Raw genomic sequence first — 21347 nt, forward strand, 5'->3', positions numbered from 1 at the left:
GACTGGTAACTCTCAACAATGAGATCCCTTTGCTATGTTGTAAGCTGTTTATGGACCATAGATCTTGCTGTAAAATGCAACCATGAAAAAGTCACAAAAATCCTTATAGATCCTTCATTTCTGATTAACTTTATAGATTAATTAACTTTTGATTAACTTTTAATTAATTAACTTTTGATTTACTTCTGATTAACTTTTTTATAGATTCTGATTAACTTTATATGGAGTTAATCAGAATCACTTTAAAGGGCATTTGTCAGTAGGATCTACCTTCCTAAGCCGTCTATATGGGCACGCAGGTCATAGAAAGTTGAATAAACTGATACCTTAATATCTGCAATCCATTGTCTTATTTCAGAAAATTCACATTTTTCTTAATATGTAAATGATTTGTTCATATCTATTGGCTGGACACTGATCTCCCTGAGAATCTGCCTCCAGAACTTATGTGTGAAAAGGGGGAGTTACCAGTGTGAGACATGTAGATCAGGAGAGCAGACTGTCAGTCATTACATGTCTCACACTGGTAACGCCCCTTTTCATTTAATATAAACTCTGGAGGCAGATTCTCAGGGAGATCTATGTCCGGCCCATAGATCTTAGCAGCTAATTTACATAGTAAGAAAAATGTGGATTTCACTGGAATAAGACCTCGGATGTGAAATATCAATGTATCATGTTATTTAGCTTCCAACGACCTACATACCCATATAGACGGCTTAGGAGGGTTGAACCTTCAGACTGATTCCTTTTAAATGATGGCAGCTGTGTACTGACTATTATGTAACATGAGTTTAATTGTGACTGTCTAATTCTCAACACCGCTACATCCCGAATTATAAAAGGGTTTTCAAACTTATGCAACAACATTATTTTAGTTTTGTTGTTTTCCCCTTTAAAATGATATCAGTTTGTTTATCAATGGATTTGTGCAGATTATGGGTGACCTCAAATGTGGAAAAATATCTGAAATATTTCTTCTTGCTATGACTTTTTTTTTTTTTTTTACATGACAAAAAACTGGCTTTTTAGCAGGAGTGTGACTTTTTATATCCATTGTAAGTAAAACTGACAGAGTTTTGTATGGGAGGATACAAAAGCAAACTTTGCTTCATGTGTCAAAAAGTTACAATGTAGAAAGTTCACTTTTATCTTACTGGAATAGACACTTTCCTCATTCTCTCCAAATATGTCTCTGCGCACACTACACAAAGACAAGCTCATTATAAACAAACATGAAACAAAACAGAGAGAACTTTTTTGGGAAGAAAAAGATCTTTGCAGGAGTCTGGAATGTGGTTCCTGGGAATATGATTGTGGCATGAACACTTTGCGACCGCCAGATTTCATAAAAGGCACTAGCATAGAAAGATCAAGCTAATTCCTCAGATACAAAACATTTCCGACCCTAAAAGTAGTTGCATGGGATTGGAACGGCATGGCTGCATTCTTCCTAGAAATTGCTGCAGTGCCGGCAACAGCTTTTTAGCTCTCTTAAACTTGTACAGGGGTGAGCTGCATTACTAGATGCTGCCTATGGCTAATGGTGGCGCTGTTTCACTGAGCTGCAGTACCACATACGACCAACTTACAAGTGTGGCGCTGTTTCTGGTAAAATTCTATGCAATCTTTTACCATTTCTTAAGTTAATATTGGCATTTTTCTCTTAGGAGAAGTTATCCAACTTTTACAGTTGAAACCAGAAGTTTTTCTCAATATCCCACATGAAATCGGAATAAACCTTTCCCGTTTTAGGTAATTTAGGATTACATTAATTTTTAATATTTGCCAAATGCCAGAATAATGAGAGAGAGAGAATGTTTTAAGGCATTTTTATTACTTTCTGCAAAGTCAAAAGTTTACATACACTAAAATTACTATGCCTTTAAACCATTCTGGACTGCCCATATGATGATGTCATGTGTTTGGAAGCTTTGGTTTTTTGGCAACATCTGAGTTAGAGACACATCTATCGATGTATTTTAATGCACACCTGAAACACACTGCTTCTTTGTGTAGCATCATGGGAAAGTCTAAAGAAATCAGCCAAGATATCAGGAAGAGAATTACTCCAAAATAAACTTAAAAAAGCCAGATTAATGTTTGCAAATGCACACAGGACTAAAGCCTTTAATTTTTGGAGACGTGTCCTGTGGTCTGATGAAACTAAAATTGGACTTTTTGGGCATAATGACCATCGTTACGTTTGGAGGAAAAAGGGAGAAGATGGAAGCCTAAAAACACCATCCCAACTGTGAAACACGGGGTCAGCATCATATTGTGGGGTTGTTTTGCTGCAGGAGGGACTGGTGCACTTCACAAAATAGATGGCATCATGAGAAAAGAAGATTATGTGGCAATACTGAAGCAACATCTCAAGACATCAGCCAGGAAGTTAAAGCTTGGGCGGAAATGGGTTTTCCAAATAGACAATGACCAGAAGCATACTGCCAAAATGGTAACAAAGTGGCTTAAGGATAACAAAGTCAATGTTTTGGAGTGGCCATCACAAAGCCCTGATCTCCATCCTATTGAAAATTTATGGGCAAAACTGAAAAGGCAGGTGTGAGCAAGGCGACCTACAAACCTGGATCAGTTACACCAGTTTTGTCAGGAGGAATGGGCCCAAATTCCAACCAACTATTGTGAGAAGCTTGTGGAAAGATATCCCAAATGTTTCACCCAAGTCATTCAGTTTGAGTGCGATGGTACCAAATACTAATGAAATGTATGTAAACTTTTGACTTTGCAGTAAGTAATAAAAATGCCTTAAAACATTCTCACTCTCTCATTATTCTGGCATTTGGCAAATCTTAAAAATCATGGTAATCCTAATTGACCTAAAATGGGAAAGATTTATTCTGATTTCATGTCAGATATTGAGAAAACCATACGTATGTGTCTTTTATATAGTGTATGTAAACTTCTGATTTCAACTGTATATAAAAAAAAAAGTAAATGCCTTTAGCAGCTCAAAAATCAACCAATTGCTAATTAGAAACAGTTATTTATCTACCATTTTTAGCCTGGATACATTATTGCCATATGACACGTTATTCTGCCCAGCAAAGAGCAATGGAAGTTTGATGGAAAACAACCCCTGTTTTTAGGTTCCCCACAGATCAGTGTTTTATGACTTGTCCTATTGAAAAATCAATAAATAATAAAACAGAGATTTGGAGGAAAAACATCTTTAAGACACTTAAATTTTACATTGGTTACACTCCTAATATAGACATATGGACATTACTTAATACAATATGTGGAGACCATAATTCTTCGCATAAGTCTGGAACTGTTTTCTGAAAATCTGGATTTCTGTCAGATGGACTAACATTTACGTATCAGTTCATATATTACTTTTTTTTTTGCCTTGCTCTGTCTTTGTCTAAGGACACATTCAGACATATTGATTTCTGGTTCTGTTGTCATTTTGGAGTTTATACATGTATGGGCAAAATTCTTGACAATACCTGTGTAAGGGCTCGTTCACATGACATGTTCATATCTTCACGCTTTACAGGGTGAATTCAACGGCAAACCTGTGATCAAATCCGTGCGTACCACAAAATGATGTTGTCTCGGATTCATAACCAAATCCACAGTGAAACTTACCTGCCATGTCTAAGCTTTCCTGGATGGTTCAGTTGATGCTGGTTTGATTCCGATCGGAGAAGAACTTTCCATCCATGTTGAATTAGTAGATCTTTATAGAGCTCTGCTGCTTACATTCGACACAGTTTTAACTCTTGGCTTCATCCCTAGAAGGATATTTGACAAGAGTTTATCTGAATGTCTGGAAGTAGAGAACACAGTTCATTTGTCTACAGACAAACTTGATTTTCCATGACTAAAGTAACATAATTTTTCATTTATTTCTCCATTAATATTAAGTAATATTTTACTTTTTAGAGTTGAGCTTTTGGCCATGTCCACTTTTCTGAAACCTTTCGACTTCACAGATGCCATCTTCTAAAATATTCTCATACGTAATTTTATGTTGTAATAAAATATGTCATAAAATTCATGTAACATATCTACTGCTAAAGTATAACTTAACCACCAAAATATTCTTGGAACATATGGTTGCTATCTCCATACAGTTTGTATGTTCACCTCATGTTTGCGAGAATCCTCTCTGTGCCTTCCAGTCTCCCTTGGGGTACAATATTTTCCTTATAGATTAATTTGTCTATTGATGGGCTTCTCCGACAAAACAACACTTGTCAAAATGCCCTACTAGGCATATGGACATCATAAAAGGGGGTCCCCTGTTGGAACCTAAGAGCTATTTTAGAACTTAATTGTACCAGATGTGAAAGTCAAGACTGAAAAAGAACAAATGTCACCAAAAGTTGAGCAGAACTATTAAGCAATGTTCCCCATCATCTCTTAAATTCCCTTCGTAACCTAATCTTGTCACAATGAGCTCTTCAACCTTTGATCATCCAAAACTTTGTTCATATAGTTTACATATATCATGAGTGTTCTGTTTTATTGCTTTTTTTTTAGATGTTTTTTTCCCAACATTACATTATCCTATGTTCCCACAACTTTAGAAGTTTAACCAGCTATTAAGAGCAATGGTTCGGGTGGGCTTGCTAGCCAAGGGTGTTCATTAAAAAACCACCTATTGGCTACGTGTTTGTCGATCAGTAGTCATTTAGTAGTCTGTTTAGTCAGGCCGAACACAGTTTAAATGCATACAGAATGGTAATAGATTGTTCTGTGCACATAGAGAAGAAGAAGAGCGTTCTTAGGCAGGGCCGGCGTCAGCACCCGGCGCACCCGGGCAAATGCCGGGGCCCTGAGCAGGCAGAGGGGCCCACTGGCGGTCGCGCACCGCGCTGGGCTATGGGCGGAGGAGAGCGGTGTAAGCGCCCGCCCTTCTCCGCCGCTTGCTCAGGGCCCCGGCAGCTGGATACTTACCTCTCCCCGTGCCTCCGCAGATCCGCTGTCTTCCTGCTCTGCGCTCCCTGTGACGTCTCGGGTCAGAGGGCGCGGTGACGTCTTTTCACCGCGCCCTCCCCTGGCCGTCACAGGGAGCGCTGAGCGGGAAGACACCGACAATGCTGGCGTTCGGACCCGAGCAGCGGGCAGCAGGTAGCAGGTGAGGAGAAGGGAGGTGAGTATTTGATTTTTTTTTTTTTAATGTATGGAGGCATGGGGCAGTATAAAGAGAAGGGTGGGGCATCCTGCATGGGGCATTATAAAGAGGGGGCGGGACATCCTGCATGGGGCATTATATAGAGGGGGGGGTGACATCCTGCATGGGGCATTATAAGGTGGGGAACAGCCTGCATGGAGCATTATAAGGGGGGGCAGCCTGTATGGGGCATTATGTGGGGGGGTAACAGCCTGCATGGAGCATTATAAGGGGGGGGCATCCTGCATGGGGCATTATAAAGAGGGGGGGGGCATCCTGCATGGGGCATTATAAAGAGGGGGGGGACATCCTGCATGGGGCATTATATAGAGGGGGGGGTGACATCCTACATGGGGCATTATAAGGTGGGGAACAGCCTGCATGGGGCATTATAAAGGGGGGGGGGGGCTGCCTGCATAGTGCATTATGTGGGGCGGGAACAGCCTGCATGGAGCATTATAAGGGGGGGCAGCCTGTATGGGGCATTATGTGGGGGGTAACAGCCTGCATGGAGCATTAAAAGGGAGGAGCCTGTATGGGGCATTATGTGGGGGGTAACAGCCTGCATGGAGCATTATAAGGGGGGGACAGCCTGTATGGGGCATTATGTGGGGGGTAACAGCCTGCATGCAGCATTATATGGGGACCGGTATCCTGTATGGAGCGTTATAAGGGGATCGGTATCCTGTATGGAGCGTTATATGGGGGCCATTATCCTGTATGGAGCTTTATAAGGGGACCAGTATCCTGTATGGAGCGTTATATGGGGGCCAGTATTCCGTATGGAGCCTTATATGGGGGCCAGTATTCCGTATGGGGCATAATATGGGGGCCAGTATTCCGTATGGAGCCTTATATGGGGGCCAGTATTCCGTATGGAGCCTTATATGGGGGCCAGTATTCCGTATGGAGCCTTATATGGGGGGCCAGTATTCCGTATGGGGGCCAGTATTCCGTATGAAGCGTTATATGGGGGCCAGTATTCCGTATGGAGCCTTATATGGGGGCCAGTATTCTGTGTGGAGCGATTCACCGATTTCTGAGCTATTGTGGAATTTACAATAGATATCACTCATGTAATGTAAGAAGTGAAATCTTTGCATTGTACTATATATATATATATATATATATATATATATATATATATATATATATATATATAATATAGATATAATATTTCTCCGCTGTATCTCTGCATCATGAATCGTGATATGTGTTAAAGGGGCCCACTGAGACTCTTTCGCCCGGGGCCCAGAAAAACCTGGAGCCGGCCCTGTTCTTAGGCTATGTTGTTTACCTAAATTGTCCAGTATAAACGCACACTGAGGCTATGTTCACATGAGCATATAAAAATCATTCGATTATCATCCAGAAAAATGGAAGATTTCTATCTCAATTGTCATCCGTATGTGATCTGCATTGCATCTGTTTTTATACATCAGCAGTTATTAAAATTAGCAAGACCAAATCCAGTTCCCTATATTTAAAAAAAACTGTAGTTTATCTGTAAAAATAGGATGCTATACAGTTGATCCATAGGGGTTCAGTTTTTTATTTTTTGGTCACCCGTAGACTTGAAAAGACAAATCTTATCCGACATAAGGGAAAAAACTAATGCATACTGTGAAAAAAAACACATCTGAAAAGATAATTGAATATTGGTCTTAGTGCTCTCCATGAGATGTCAGTTTTTCCCCTTCTCCCATGACAGCACCACCTGAGAGAGGGTATCCGCCCACCAAGGACAGGAACCTACTGAATAAAAAGGCGGTACCTCTCTTCCGCATCAGTTTTGGTTCTTGTCCTTGATGGGAGCCTCTCTAGGTGGTGGCTCGCATACTTGTTCATGGGATCTGGAGTTGGATCCCGGGATCAATGCGGCCTGGAGGCCGTGAAGAAGCAGCAGATGGGTCCTCTGTTCCCAGCCCCATCTTGCTGGTACCTGGGTCTGCGTGTGGGTGGGGCGCCTTCCGGGGTCCTCTCCCACGTGCGCTGGGTCCTGCGGCCGGGTCTGCGCACGCACTGTGGCCGTGGCTGGGCGCGCCGGCAGGCAGGCCTTCCGGGCTGCGCACGTGCAGGGTCGCGTCGCGCCCAGTGATGTAGCGCGCCGGAAGTCCGGGCTGCGCACGCTCGGGGTCGTGTCGCGCCCTAGCACGAGTGCACCGGAAGCCCGGGTCTGCGCTTGCGCGGGGTGCGATTTCCCGGGACATCCCGTTTGCAAGCGCGCCGGGAGTATATGATAAAATTAAATGACAGAAAGAGAGAGAACACTGCTGCCGGAAGGGGAGGGGCCCAAAGGAGGTGGAGCCCCCTTATGCTTTAAAAGGATGGGAAGCAATCAAGATGGCGGTGTCTGCATCGCCGTCATCATGAGTGAGGAGCCGCAGTCACCTGGGCAGCAGCTGTCACCGCCGCAGGAGGAACAGCAGCAGCCACAGGCGCCTAAGCAGCGTAAACAGCTTAAGCAAAATGTGAGACAACTGGAGCAACGGGAGTCTTCCCATCATCAGAACCACAGCAGTGGGGGTCGTACGAGTGCCGGCAGAACCGGTCAGAAGAAATCTCGTGAATCCACCTCCGCCAGTTGGGAGCATTCATGTGAACGGCAACCACCGCCTCTGGTACCCTAGTCTGAACAGCAGTGTGGTGAGTGACCTTCATGAAAGTTCACCTTAGTAATGTTGTCTTCTCTGTTTTTTCTCTTTTCTCTCCTTTCATTTCTTTCTGGTTGTTAGGAACCAAGAAAGAGTAGTTCCAAGAATAAGAATAAAGAGTGTGCATTATGTAAAGTTAGCCTTCCCAGCTCCTACGCTAACAACCTCTGCTCTGATTGTATCCAGAAAACTATAACAGAGGAGTCCCCTAGTTTTTCTATGGATTTAAAAACCTTAATCCAGACGGAGGTCAGGGATTCCTTAAAGAACTTGACCTCTCGTAAGAGGAGGAAGCAGTAACGGGTTTCCTCGGACTCAGAGGGATCAGTAGAGTCCCTTTTCACGAGGGAATATCCTTCCCCCTCTGACCGCTCTTCATCGTCTTCATCAGAGTGTTTGGATGATGATGGAGGGGGTAGGCCATGTTTTTCGATGGACAATACTGAAAGATTGGTCAAGGCTATTAGAGTGACTATGGGTATTGCCGATGCCAAAGCTCCCGGAACAGTTCAGGACGTCCTGTTTGGGGGCTTAGATCAGAAGAGGAGACGCACATTCCCAGTTAACGAGAGGATCAAGACTCTTATAGACAGGGAGTGGAAAAAAACAGAGAAGAAAGGCCAGCTGCCTTCTTCTAAGCGGAGATACCCTTTTGAAGAGGAGGATGCAGCTAAGTGGGACAAAACCCCTAAAATTGATGTGGCCATCGTGAAGTCCTCGAAAAGATCCACACTGCCCTTTAATGATTTGGGGACCCTAAAAGATCCGCTTGATAAAAAGGCGGAGTCTTTTCTAAAACAGGCCTGGGAGTCCTCAGCAGGGGCTCTGAAACCAGCAGTGGCAGCCACCTGCACCGCCAGGTCTTTGATGATCTGGCTTCAGCAGTTAGAGGACCAGATCAAAGAGAATGTCCCTAGAGAGAAAATTCTGTCGGGTCTTCCTATTTTGCAGGGGGCGGCTGCATTCCTTGCAGATGCATTGGCAGATTCAGTTATGTTGGCTGCCAGGTCAACACATCTTTCTAATGCAGCCCGTAGGGCTGGCCAGGGAATGTGCAGTCAAAATCTAAACTCTGCTCAATCCCTTGCGAAGGGGACTTTCTTTTCGGGAAGGCCTTAGATGACATCCTGGATAAGGCCGCGGACAAGAAACATGGGTTTCCTACTGTATCTGTTCCCCAATATAAGAGCTCCTTTCGGAAGAGGAAATATAATCGGAGCAAGTTTCCCAGAGACCAAAGTGGTTGGAGAGACAGGAAGCCGAATAACAGAGGCTTCATATTCGGGGGTCCATCCTCCGAGAATAAGAAAGCCCCTAAGTGACGGACCTCCCCAGGTAGGAGGAAGGTTGTCCCACTTCCTTCCTGCCTGGGAAAAAATCTCATCCAGTGCTTGGATTTTAGGGATAATCAGGAGGGGGCTGAAGTTGGAGTTCAAAAACATTCCCAGAGACACCATCAGGATTTCAGCCCCCAGAGGCCTAAGAGAGCAGATGGCCCTGCAGCAGGAAGTACTTGCTCTAGTTGTAAAGGGGGTTCTAGTAGAAACACCAGTACCTGAGCAAGGGAGAGGATTTTACTCAACGCTCTTCCTAATAAAGAAACCGGATGGCTCCTTCAGAACCATTGTCAAGTTGAAGAAGCTGAACGACCATTTGATTTACAGGCCATTCAAGATGGAATCCATAAAATCGGCCATAAAAATGTTGTTTCCAGAATGTTATATGTGCGTCCTCGATTTGAAGGACGCTTACTACCACGTTCCAATCTTTCCTGCACACCAACAGTTTCTGAGGGTAGCTGTACGGTTCGGCAAGCACATAAGGCATTTTCAGTTTGCAGCTCTTCCCTTTGGCATCTCCATGGCTCCAAGGGTTTTCACAAAGATTATCCTGGAAGTCACAGCGCATCTAAGGGAGAAAGATATCCTAGTCATCCCTTACCTGGACGATTTTTTAGTGGTGGGCAGATCAAAACAACTCTGCGCACTGGCTCTGGCAGAAGTCATGGCCAGTCTAAATGGCCTGGGTTGGATGTTAAATTTAGACTAGCACCAAAAAAGGTTCAATCATTTCTGGGTCTCATTTTGGACTCGGAAAACCAGACTTGTCTTCTGCCAGAGGACAGGAAACTGAAGATCAGTTCCCTCATATCACGCGTAATCAGCAATCCATCCATGACCTTGAGAAATGCAATGTCTCTATTGGGTACGATGACATCTTGTATCCCAGCAGTTCAGTGGGCCCAGTTCCATTCCAGACGTCTTCAGCAGGAGATCCTGACAGCAGACAAACTGCTCAGAGGTCGCCTGGATGGAAGAATATCCCTTTCAAGTTTAGTAATCAACAAGCTGGACTGGTGGATGAATCCGGTAAATCTATCTCTGGGGGTTCCTTGATCTTTCCAGGTGTCAGATATGATTACGACAGACGCAAGCGCAGAAGGCTGGGGAGCTCACCTGAGAAATCATTCAATACAAGGCCTCTGGTCGGACAGTGAGACGGGTCTCTCCTCCAACATGAGGGAGCTGTTGGCAGTCAGAAATGCGCTAGTAGAGTTCAGTTCTCTTCTTCAGGGTCAACACATCTGGATAATGTCGGACAACCGAACGACCGTCGCCTACATCAATCGTCAGGGTGGTACAAGATCCCCTCCTTTGATGTTAGTAGCGGATCAGATCCTTCATTTTGCGGAGAGTCATCTATTCACGCTCTCGGCGCTGCATAAAAGAGGGGAGGAGAACGTAAAAGCCGATTTTCTAAGTCGACACATCTTGAAACAAGGAGAATGGGAATTGAATCCAGTGGTATTCCAGCAGATTGTCGGCCGATGGGGACAACCTCAGATAGATCTGTTTGCAAACAAACACAATCAGAAAACCAAAATATTTTGCTCCCTGAATCCAAAGGAGAAGCCGTTTGCGGTGGACGCGCTGCAAATTCCTTTTGACTTTACCCTGGCCTATGCCTTTCCCCCTCTAATGCTGATCCCTACTATCCTAAGGAAGATCCGAAAAGAACAGGCGAGGGTTATATTGATCGCCCCGTTTTGGCCCAAGAGACCATGGTTCACTTGGATGAAGAGAATGTCCCAAGCGGATCCATGGGTTCTTCCGGACACCCCAGATCTCCTCAGGGAGGGCCCAGTCTTCAATCCCCAAAGATCAGGCCTGCATTTGACGGCCTGGATTTTGAAAGGTCACTACTAACGCCGGAGGGGTTTTCTCCAGGTCTAGTTACTACTCTACTGGCGAGTAGGAAGCCGGTGACGACTAGGATCTATGGCAGAACCTGGGCTAAGTTTCTGTCCACCTCGGGTCAGTACGCCAAAGGGAGGGTTCCTATTAGGACCATCCTGGAATTCCTACAGAAAGGCTTAAGCTTGGTGTTAGCCACCAGTACCCTTAAGGTACAAGTATCAGCTCTGGGGGCACTATATAATTGCAACTTTGCAGCGAATAGGTGGATCATCAGATTCATTAATGCTTGCAGTAGATCTAGACCCATTCCTACTCCAAGGATGCCTCCTTGGGATCTTAATCTGGTTCTAGAAGCGCTAACCAAGCCTCCCTTTGAGCCCTTAGAGGAAGTTTCTGAGAAAATTCTCACCTTAAAAACAGCCATGCTGGTAGCTCTAACGTCAGCTCATAGGGTTCGTGATCTGCACGCGCTATCAGTTAACCATCCGTTCACTCAGGTGTGTATGGATAGAGTAATCTTAAGACCAGACCCGGCCTATTGTAACGTGTCTGGGAGGTGGAACCACAGAGCAACTATACAAAGGGGCAGTCCTTGTAAGGAAGCGGGTGACACCCAGGGAAGGCAGGCAGGCAGTCACGGCTAGTGACGGGGACAGTCTCTGGGTAAGAGGGCAGGAGGTCACGGCAAGTGACGGGGACAGTCTCTTGACAGGCGGGTGGTCACGGCAAGTGATGGCTAAGCCTCCAGGTAGGCCAGCAGGCAGGTAGCAGGTGGACGCTCCCAGGTGAGCGGGCGAGAGTCTCTGGACAAGCGGGTGGTCACAGCAAGTGACGGCAGAGCCTCCAGGTAGGCTAACAGGCAGGTAACAGGTGGACGCTCCCAGGTGAGCGGGTAAGAGTCTCTGGACGGGCAGGTGGTCACAGCACGTGACGGCAGAGCCTCCAGGTAGGCTAGCAGGCAGGTAGCAGGTGAGCGCTCCCAGGTGAGCGGGCAGACGGATCCATAGACAGACTGGCAGGGCTGGTAGGCAGACTGTCGGACCGCAGGAATAACAGCAGATAGACACGAGTCAGGCAGGTATCAGACAGGAAACTGGCAGGTAACTGGCAGGTAACTGGAAACGAGACCTGAGGGCTGAAGCAGAGTGATGAACTATGCTACAACATTGCTCGGGCACCTCCATTTTGGAGGAGGTGCCTTATATATGGAGAGGTCCTCCGGCCATTGGCCGGGGACTCCTTAGGACGGCGCACGCGGCCCCTTTAAGAGAGGGGGAGCGCGCGCGCCCTAAGCACAGTGACCGGGGAGGAGCGCGCGCTGCCAGCAGAGCGGGAGGAAGACGCCGGGCACGGAGCGGAGAGGTGAGGGGAACAGCGTCCCTGCCTGGCAGGAGGCAGGGACGCCGACGCTACACCTATCTTCCAAAAGTAGCCTCCAAATTCCATAGGAAACAAGTAATTACTCTCCCTTCCTTCTATCTTGACCCTTCACACTTTAGATGTCAAGAGGGTGTTAGTCCAGTATTTGGAGGTGACGAAGGCCTGGAGAAAAAGTGACGACTTATTCATCTCATTTCAGGGGCTAGGAAAGGGCTTAAGGTTACAAGGAGGACCATAGCTAGGTGGGTCAGGGACACTATTGGCTTAGCGTACTCTTCTAGCAATCTGCCAGTTCCAGAGAACCTAAAGGCCCACTCCACCAGAGCTGTAGCTGCTTCCTGGGCTGAGAAGGCGGATGTGCCCATCGACATATGTAAGGCGGCAACTTGGTCATCCCCCGCAACATTTTACAAACATTACCGTCTTGACCTTTCCTCTTCTACTGATCTGTCCTTTGGGAGGAAGGTGTTGCAAGCGGTGATCCCTCCCTCTGGTGTCTGATCTCTCTAAATCTCTCAGGTGGTGCTGTCATGGGAGAAGGGGAAAAGATCCTAGTTACTTACCGGTACGGGATTTTACAGAGCCCATGACAGCACCCTATTAATTCTCTCCCCTTTATCACTTATGGTGTGCACTTCTTAGGGTGTTTTTATTAAGAAATGTTTAGGTGGTAGTTATGTACTAACCTATTTTTCGGAGGCCCTCTCATTCTCTGAAGCAAAAACTGATGCGGAAGAGAGGTACCGCCTTTTTATTTAGTAGGTTTCTGTCCTTGGTGGGTGGATACCCTCTCTAAGGTGGTGCTGTCATGGGCTCTGTAAATTCCCGTTACCGGTAAGTGACTAGGATCTTTTTTACAGACAGCACTCGGACTAAAAATATGGTCATGTGAACATGAATCTACTAAATGATCCTCAATTGGGGCCAAACACTTTTTTTTCCAATATAGTAATCCTTCCCACCTCCCCTAGAAGTACAACAATACTTTATGCTAATAGAGCACAAATGTCATATGTACCTGACCCCACTCCTGCCCCAGCTTGCACCACTCTCAGACACCACCGCTCTGTTTACAAGGATGGCACTTGCAGCAAGGTTGCTGGTGCTTACTCTTTTTTACTGGGACGTGCAAAATGCTGCCCACAGCTTCTCTGAAGGTGGAAACCACTGAAAAAGTGTTGCCCATAGTCACTGGGTCCAGGAAGTGGACCAGTTACAGGATGATGTCACCCTATGTACAGTATATACTCATACTTTCTCCTGCTATAGCCACTCTTTGTATTGCTAACATTACACTTGTTCACTTGTATATTACTGACTCCGTTTTTATTCCATGTTGACTCTGCTGATTAAGCCTTGGATGTCCTTCTGGTCTTCTCTTGGACTGCCTGATTATTATTTTTGCTCCACCATGTTTCTCCACTGGACTTGAATCCAGCTTTTCCCTAGCTAAGCTATTGGATCTGATTTTGTCGTTTACCCTATCTCTCTGGTTTTGGGTTTGGTCAAAAGCTTTTCCTCCAATTGACTTCACCGACCAGCAGCTACACTGTGGACGCAACATAAAGTACAAATCCCCAGTCTTGATGATCAGTGGCTATCTCTTTTATTCTTTGAAGGTCTCATTGTGCATCTCATAATGATTATCATTATGGGGTTATGCAACAAACAAAATTTATCAACTATCCATAGAATAGCCGGTCATTGGTGGAAGTCCCCAGCTTTCGTAAATTTATCATCGCACCTGTCCTAAGTTCATGAGAAAATCACTTTAAGCCATAGATATATCAGTTACAATCTTTTTGAACCAATTTGATTTTCGAATTTGTAAAAAAAATTTGGTTGTATATGATTTTTTGCATAAAATTGTGCAGATGCAAGAGAAAAAATAGGTCAGGAGAAACTCTGTATGGGGAGAATTATTTCAAATATGAATTAGATCTAAATGTCTCCCGGGCAAAGAGGAGCCTCGCTCTACTTGTTCTCTTCAGTTTTATGGTCTGGTACATGACATTAGTATTGTTTATCTGTTGTGTCATTGGCTAAAAAGCAACATAAATCGTGAGAAAACCTTACAAGTTCTCTATGAGGAATGTACATGGTATCACTGTTGTGCCCAAGTATTATGTACCAAATGGTTTATTACAATTCTCTTAACAGAGGCCCCCAGACTTTTGTGTAATTCATGGGTCATGGCAATAGAGAAATAATTACTTTGAAATATGTAACAAAAAAATGTTGCAAATTGACAATATCTTGTTTCTTCTGTGTGAAATTTGACATAGTGTTACACCATCTAAATTGGGGCTGTTTATTGCAGATATTTCTTAGTCACCAATGTAATAGCCAGTACATAAGGTCAAAACAAGACTCCTCTGGTGAGAATATGGTGGGCCCCATATGGCTCCTGGGCCAATGGTTGGGGATCATTTCTCCAAAAGTTGACAGAAGATGGAAACTAAAGGACACACTATTTATGTGTTATACTCACAGGGAAACGGGTCTTGGCTGATAACATGACAATTGTCGGTGAGCCAAGTCAATTAGTGGTGGTTGTCTGAGATGCTGAAATCAAGGTTATTTGTGGTTATTAACTTGGTGGTGTCCATCCAGCAAAACTTCATGTTCTTCTTTTTGTAAATTTCCAGGCTGGACCGCCTTCATCTACACACTGCAAGGAAAGATACATGTTGGTAAGTCTCCAATGAATATTTAGGCTCAATAACACAGTGTAAGAACACCATATCACTGCCGATTGATTTATTCTCTGCCCTCTGATATCTGTGATCCTTCATCATGGCAACTTCAATATTACAAAAAGTAAAGGAGCAGAGAACCTTTTATGGCTAAATGTAGAAAACTAAATGTACTTGGGGTCTTTGCAAGAAGAAATCCTCGTCTGACAGGTTCTCCTCCTGCTCTTCTTAGTTCTGCTTCCTCACAGACAGCACAGCTCTCCTGTCCATACAATGGCTGCTGGTGGAGAATCTTCTGACCAGACCTGTCCATCAGTCTCCACCAATAGAGTTTTCTCATGAGGTTTTCAATTGGACAAGGCTGATGGACAGGTCTGATCACACCCATCTCCACCAGCAGCCATTGTATGGACCAGAGAGCCTTGCTGTCTGTGAGGAAAAGAAATTGTCCCCAAAGTGATGGATAATCCCTTTAAACATTGGTGCTTGTAGGAACCCAAAACCCCATTAACCAGGTAATTGTGTAGAAAAGTTATATACCAGTTGGTGCCATCATAGAAGCTTTGGGTGGCAGGAATAGCAAGGCTTTGTGGAGAGTAGTCTCATGTATATATACTAAGCTAATAATCTGTTATTATTGTCTCTACTCTTGGCTTCCAGTTTTGGAGTGTGGCCAGTACAGCAAAACTGCACCCCCCCCCCTCACCCACTGCTTATTTTAGATAACTTTTTGTTATTACGCTGCGTCATAGTGTCATTAGTTGTGCTTATTGTTAATGCACATTTTTATCTTTCAAGGTCCATTTGATGCCCAGCGACAAATCGAGGCTCACCACACAGCCGTGCTGGACGATGGTGACAGTGTACAATTTGATAATCGGGTAGGAACAAAATATTTTGGTGTAGGCTAAAAATGCTGAGACTCTTGAAATGTTAAAACAAATGGTGTAATTCAAAACTATATTTGTCCTGCAAAAAACAAGCTCTCATACACTCATACAGCCATGTCGGCAGAAAAATAGAAAGTTCTTGTTCTTGAAAGAAGGGGAAGAAAAAAACAGAAACGCCAAAAACAAAAAATTGGCTGCGGAGGGAAAGGTTAACCCCTTCAACACTTATGACGTACAGTTACGTCATATATGTTATCGCTGACTTTGATGCAGGCTCACAAGCAGAGTCTGTATCCTTCCCGGTAGATGATGGCTTATTTATTGAGCCATCATCTACCTCTAACAGCCATGGGTGGAGAGGGGCTCCGCCCACTGCTGTTAACATGTTAAATGGTGCTGTCAGTCTCTGACAGCGGCATTTAACCCATGCTGGCGGGGGAGTGCCTCATTCCACAAACCGGTGACGTGATTACATAGCACCAAGGGGTTGCAATGACAGCCAGGGATCTGCTAAAACCCCCCCCATGCCTATCATTACGATACTCCTGTGAAAGCCAGCGTTTAGCGTATAGTGATTTTCACTATACATAGCAATGCTGATGCACTGCTATGTATAGCACTTGACATATGGTAAAGTTTTAATACTAGAGGTTAGGCCTATCCCGAATAGGGTCACCTTGATGTGGTGGGATGGCTTTTAAGTTTTTTGATCAAAATTATGTTAACTAAGTACCCTATATTATTTTCATGCACTATTGCTATTTATTTATTGCAGGGTATTTGCTTATTTGTTTTTATCTACGTATTATTTTATATATAGCACAAGCGATAAGACGATTGCAGCTTCAAGTACTATTAAATACAGTAAAAAGTGAAAAAATGTTTTTGAAAAAAAGTTAAAATCGCCCCTCTTGTCCCATTTAAAATGAAACAATTAAAAATACATGTATTTGGTATTGCTGCATTCAGAAAAGTCAGATTTATCAAAATATAAATTAATCTGATCGGTAAATGGCGGAATGAGAAAATCAAAATGCCAGATTTGTGGCTTTTTGGCCACCGCAACACTGCAATAAAATGCAATAACATTACAAAACATCAGTAAAAAAAATTAAAGTGACGAGTCTTGAATGAAGGGGAGGAAAAATTGAAAATAGCCCTGTAAAGCCGATTTGTCAGCAGCAGCAGCGATCAAATAATTCACTGGTGCCTTATGCGTCTTCTGTACGTATGAGGAGTGCGGATTACCTTGGTTTCACACTTCTGTGTACGGACTGTCATTTCTGGACTGGTCATGGGCTCTAGTCCTAACTTGAACTCCAGCTGTTCAGTTCAGTTCAAAAGACCCATGGTCGAACCAAAAATTGCGATCTGAACACATACCGTGAAAATTGTATGTGCAGCCGCAGTTTGAGACTTTGGGTTGACGAAAAACTGCAACACCACGTGGCACTGTTTTGCAATGCTCTTTTTTTCAGCCATATGGGGTTTTTGCAGGTGTTTTAAGAAATGATGTGATAGCTGTTTTCAGCCACACACCAGCGGCAGCCACATGTGGCCTTCAGTACTGCGGCACTATGTGTAATCTTTATTGTTGTAATGTCAAAGCAGCAGAAAGATGATTTTGTATCACAGCCTTTTGCTCAAAATAATGTATCCGTGTTACTGTAATGCAGGGTGATGAACCAGCCCACTTGGTTTTGATTGCTGGAGAACCAATAAATGAACCTGTCGTGCAGCACGGTAAGATCATTCCTCATCTGACTTATATAATATTTCTACTATGAATAAAGTGTTTATTGGGGACATTTTACTTCTCCACAGATACCAGGCTGCACATACATAAAATGAATATACAGTGCTCAGAATAAATGAGTACACCCCCTTTAAAAATTAAGATTTGAATCAATATCTCACAGAACACAACAACAATTTCTAAAATTTTGACCAGACTGGGTTTCATAGAACATTTTTTAACCCATAACATGAAAGTAAGGTTAATAATACTTTCATTACAAAATCTTCATTTTTGCATTTATTAATTTGAGAAAAACTGAATACACCTCGGGCTTTAACACCTTTCCGACATATAACAGAGTTACGTCATACGCCGGCTCCCTGCCTTTGATGCGGGCTCACACCCTGAACCCGCATATTTCCCGCACATGATGGCTGATTTAATCAGCCATCATGTGCATCTAGCAGCCGAGGGTGGATCAGAGCTTACCCTGTTTAAATGCTGCCTTCCATCTCTGTCATTTAACATGCCCCGGCAGGGGAAGGGTGAGTCATTCCATCTGCCCATCGGTGCGCCCGTGAAGTGTTCACGGGGGCACTGATGTGTAGTCATGACAGCCGGGGGTCTGCTGAAGACCCCCGTGCCTGTTATTACGATCCTCTTGCCTATCATTACAAAAACTCTGGCTTTCATAGGAGATCGTGATGCACTGCTATGTCTAGAACAAGCGATTAGACAATCATCGCTTCAAGTCCCCTAATGGGACTATTGAATACAGTAAAAAGGAAAAAAATTGTTTTTAAAAATATGAACAAAAAAGGTCAAATCACCCCCCCTTTTGCCCAATTAAAAATAAAACAAAAAAATTAAAAAACACATATTTGATATCGCTGCTTTCATAAATGTCTGATCTTTCAAAGAATAGAATAAATTCATCTGATCTTAATCTTAAACAGTGTAATGAGAAAGAAAAATTCTAAACGCCAGAATTTTTTATTTTTTTTTTGTCCGCCGCAACATTGCAATAAAACGCAGTAGGAGCCGATCAAAATATTGTATGTACCGCAAAATTATATCAGTAAAAACGTCAGCTCCGGGCGCAAAAAATAAGCCCTCATATGGCTATATTGACAGAAAAATAAAAAAGTTATGTCTCTTGGAATAAGGAAAGCAAAAAAATAAAACGAAAAAAAAAAACGGAAAATGTCCATGGCGTGAAGGGGTTAAAGGACCCAAACAAGAGCAGAGATAGATGGAAAACAAGTAAATGGGAAGGTGCATTAAACTACTCGGGCACACCTAGGGTGCACCCAGCGAATGTGCCTGGTTGGAACAGTCATTTTGTGCTGACAGATCCCTTTATAAAGAATGTGTCATCTCTCTTGACATGTCTGTTTTAGTAAATACTTGTATTCCCCATGAAATAAGAATTCTTGATCATTTTTTAGAACTCTAATTTGTGCCTGTCCTATGATATATCTCCTAAGTAAATTGACTGTAGAGTGTGGCCAGTATGAGGTGCGTTCCTTCACCATCTGACATTGTTCAGTCATTGCTGACAGCATCAGACTATGTATGGACCTGCCCCTTTGACAAGGAAATTGGTTACCCCCAGCCTGTTGACAATACGCTGTGTTCCAAATTATTATGCAAATAATATTTTCTCAGATTTTCCCAAATTACCTATATGAATTGCAGTCATTGTAATTTTCCAGTCAAATAACTATTAGAGTACAATTGAAAGGTTTTTGTACAAACTGCCTATGATAACAGTATATTTTTTAAAAAAATAAAAAACTCAAACTGCACTCAAAATGCATGTTCCAAATTATTATGCACAGCAGAGTTTTCAACCTTTTCATTTTAATAAAGAACAAAAAAATGGTCATTTTTGAAATTATAAGCATTAGCAGGTTATTAGAAACTGAAATCAAACAGTTTTCAACTCAAAACTTTATTCTAGGTGATGTTACATTTGCACATAGGACCCCTTGTTCGAAAGGAGCTTCTGAACTCTCTCGTCCATTGAATTTGTCAGGTTTTGGATGGTTTCTGCTTTAATTGTTTTGCATGAGGACAGAATACCCTCCCAGAGCTGTTGCTTAGATGTGAACTGCCTCCCGCCATCATAGACACTCCTTTTGATGATGCTCCAGAGGTTCTCAATGGGGTTGAGGTCAGGAGAGCATGGGGGTGCTAGCACCTCCTGACAAACGGTGGACACCGTGTCCAGCTATCACACTGCTACAGAACCTACGGAACCTAATAGGCTCATACTTGGTTTACATCCCTTCTCACAACCTGTACACCGATGAAGGTCTAATATGACCGAAACGTCTGTTCATTTTTTGCACTTTATTAAAAATATAAAAAAGATTTCATGAGTCTCCTGAGTGCCAGGTCATCTCTCTATACGACTACGGGCTTGTAACCCTACCCGAGCACCACTTCTACTCCAGGAAGTGCGGTAGTTCCTATCTACTATACTTCAGCTGCAGGCTGAGTCTAGCAGGACACCATATATGGCAGATCCGGAGGCGGTCATGTGACCTCCGGCTGCCATGACAACGGCAGGTCCTGTAAGACATCAGGGGGCCGTCGGAGAGGTAAGTGGATGACCCCCTCTCCTCTCACTATCTTCTAAATGCCGTGATCACTATAGATCGCGGCATAGAGAAGATAGCAAAGGGTTAACATCATTGGGACCTGATCCAATCAGGTCCCGATGATGTCCCCTGTCAGAGCTGTCACTGTGCACCGCAGCGCTTGCAGGACCCTGGGGGTCCTGAGGGCTGCGGGACCACCGACCGTTCATAAACGTCGGCGCTACAGAGAGCCCAGGCAGCGCCGACGTTTATGTACAGTGGGCGGTCTGGAAGCTGTTAAGCCACTGGCAAGCTTTCAAGGTGTTATCACAAAAAGAGATTAAATGAGGTTTCCAAGCTTATGATATTTATGACCTAGCCTTAAAAAAGTTATCTGGTCAAATTGATAAGTCTGCAGTCACTCTCTGTGACTGCAGACTTATGAATTCCCCCAGCGCATGCACTGTGCTCCGCGAAGATTCGCCGGTGTCTGAGCCGGGACTGGAGAGTATATACAGTAAGAGTTATACATACTCCCGGCCAGAGCCCGTGTTGTATTGAGTGCGGCCGCGCCCCGACTAGTGACATGTCTGTTGAATGGGCGTGGCCAACTAGAGGGTGCGGCCTCGCTCCTTTCAAGTGTATGGAATTGAGGCCGTGCCTACTGCCCGGGAGTATGTATAACTGCTATATACCCTCTGGTCCCGGCTAAGAAACCGTCAAATCTGTGCGTGCGCTGTGAGGGATTCATAAGTCTGCAGTCACAAAGAGTCACTGCAGACTTATCGATTTGGACCGAACAACTCCTTTAAGACCCTCATACACATTAGACTAATGTCAGCGGAAACCCTTCAATATTGATGAGTTTGCCTAACACTCTAAGCTGTATGGGCGCCCAGAACAATTGATGGTCAGAGGAGTTAAGGACCTGGCATGTACGATTTTTGACTGCCGATCCTTATGTGCTCCCAGAGGTAAGGCGCCCTCTGATATATCTGGCAGCAGCTTTCTCATAGAGAACACAGAAGCCATTAGATAAATGAGCTCTTTTGTGTATGGGA

At 44.0% G+C, this 21347-nt stretch overlaps 1 protein-coding gene across 2 annotated transcripts in view; it reads left to right on the forward strand.

Moving 5' to 3' along the window:
- The window catches only part of PIR (pirin), a 76610-nt gene that overhangs the window by 51061 nt on the left and 4202 nt on the right, over nucleotides 1–21347 (forward strand). For both annotated transcript variants that reach the window (XM_073668064.1, XM_073668063.1), the window contains exons 7-9: nucleotides 15026–15070; nucleotides 15872–15954; nucleotides 17640–17706. In XM_073668064.1, the coding sequence (XP_073524165.1) occupies nucleotides 15026–15070; nucleotides 15872–15954; nucleotides 17640–17706 (195 nt within the window). The remainder of the gene's footprint in view (nucleotides 1–15025; nucleotides 15071–15871; nucleotides 15955–17639; nucleotides 17707–21347) is intronic.

This window comes from Phyllobates terribilis, unplaced genomic scaffold (assembly GCF_046119375.1).
Source record: "Phyllobates terribilis strain yellow unplaced genomic scaffold, ASM4611937v1 Scaffold_2__4_contigs__length_985480577, whole genome shotgun sequence".
Lineage (NCBI taxonomy): Eukaryota > Metazoa > Chordata > Amphibia > Anura > Dendrobatidae > Phyllobates > Phyllobates terribilis.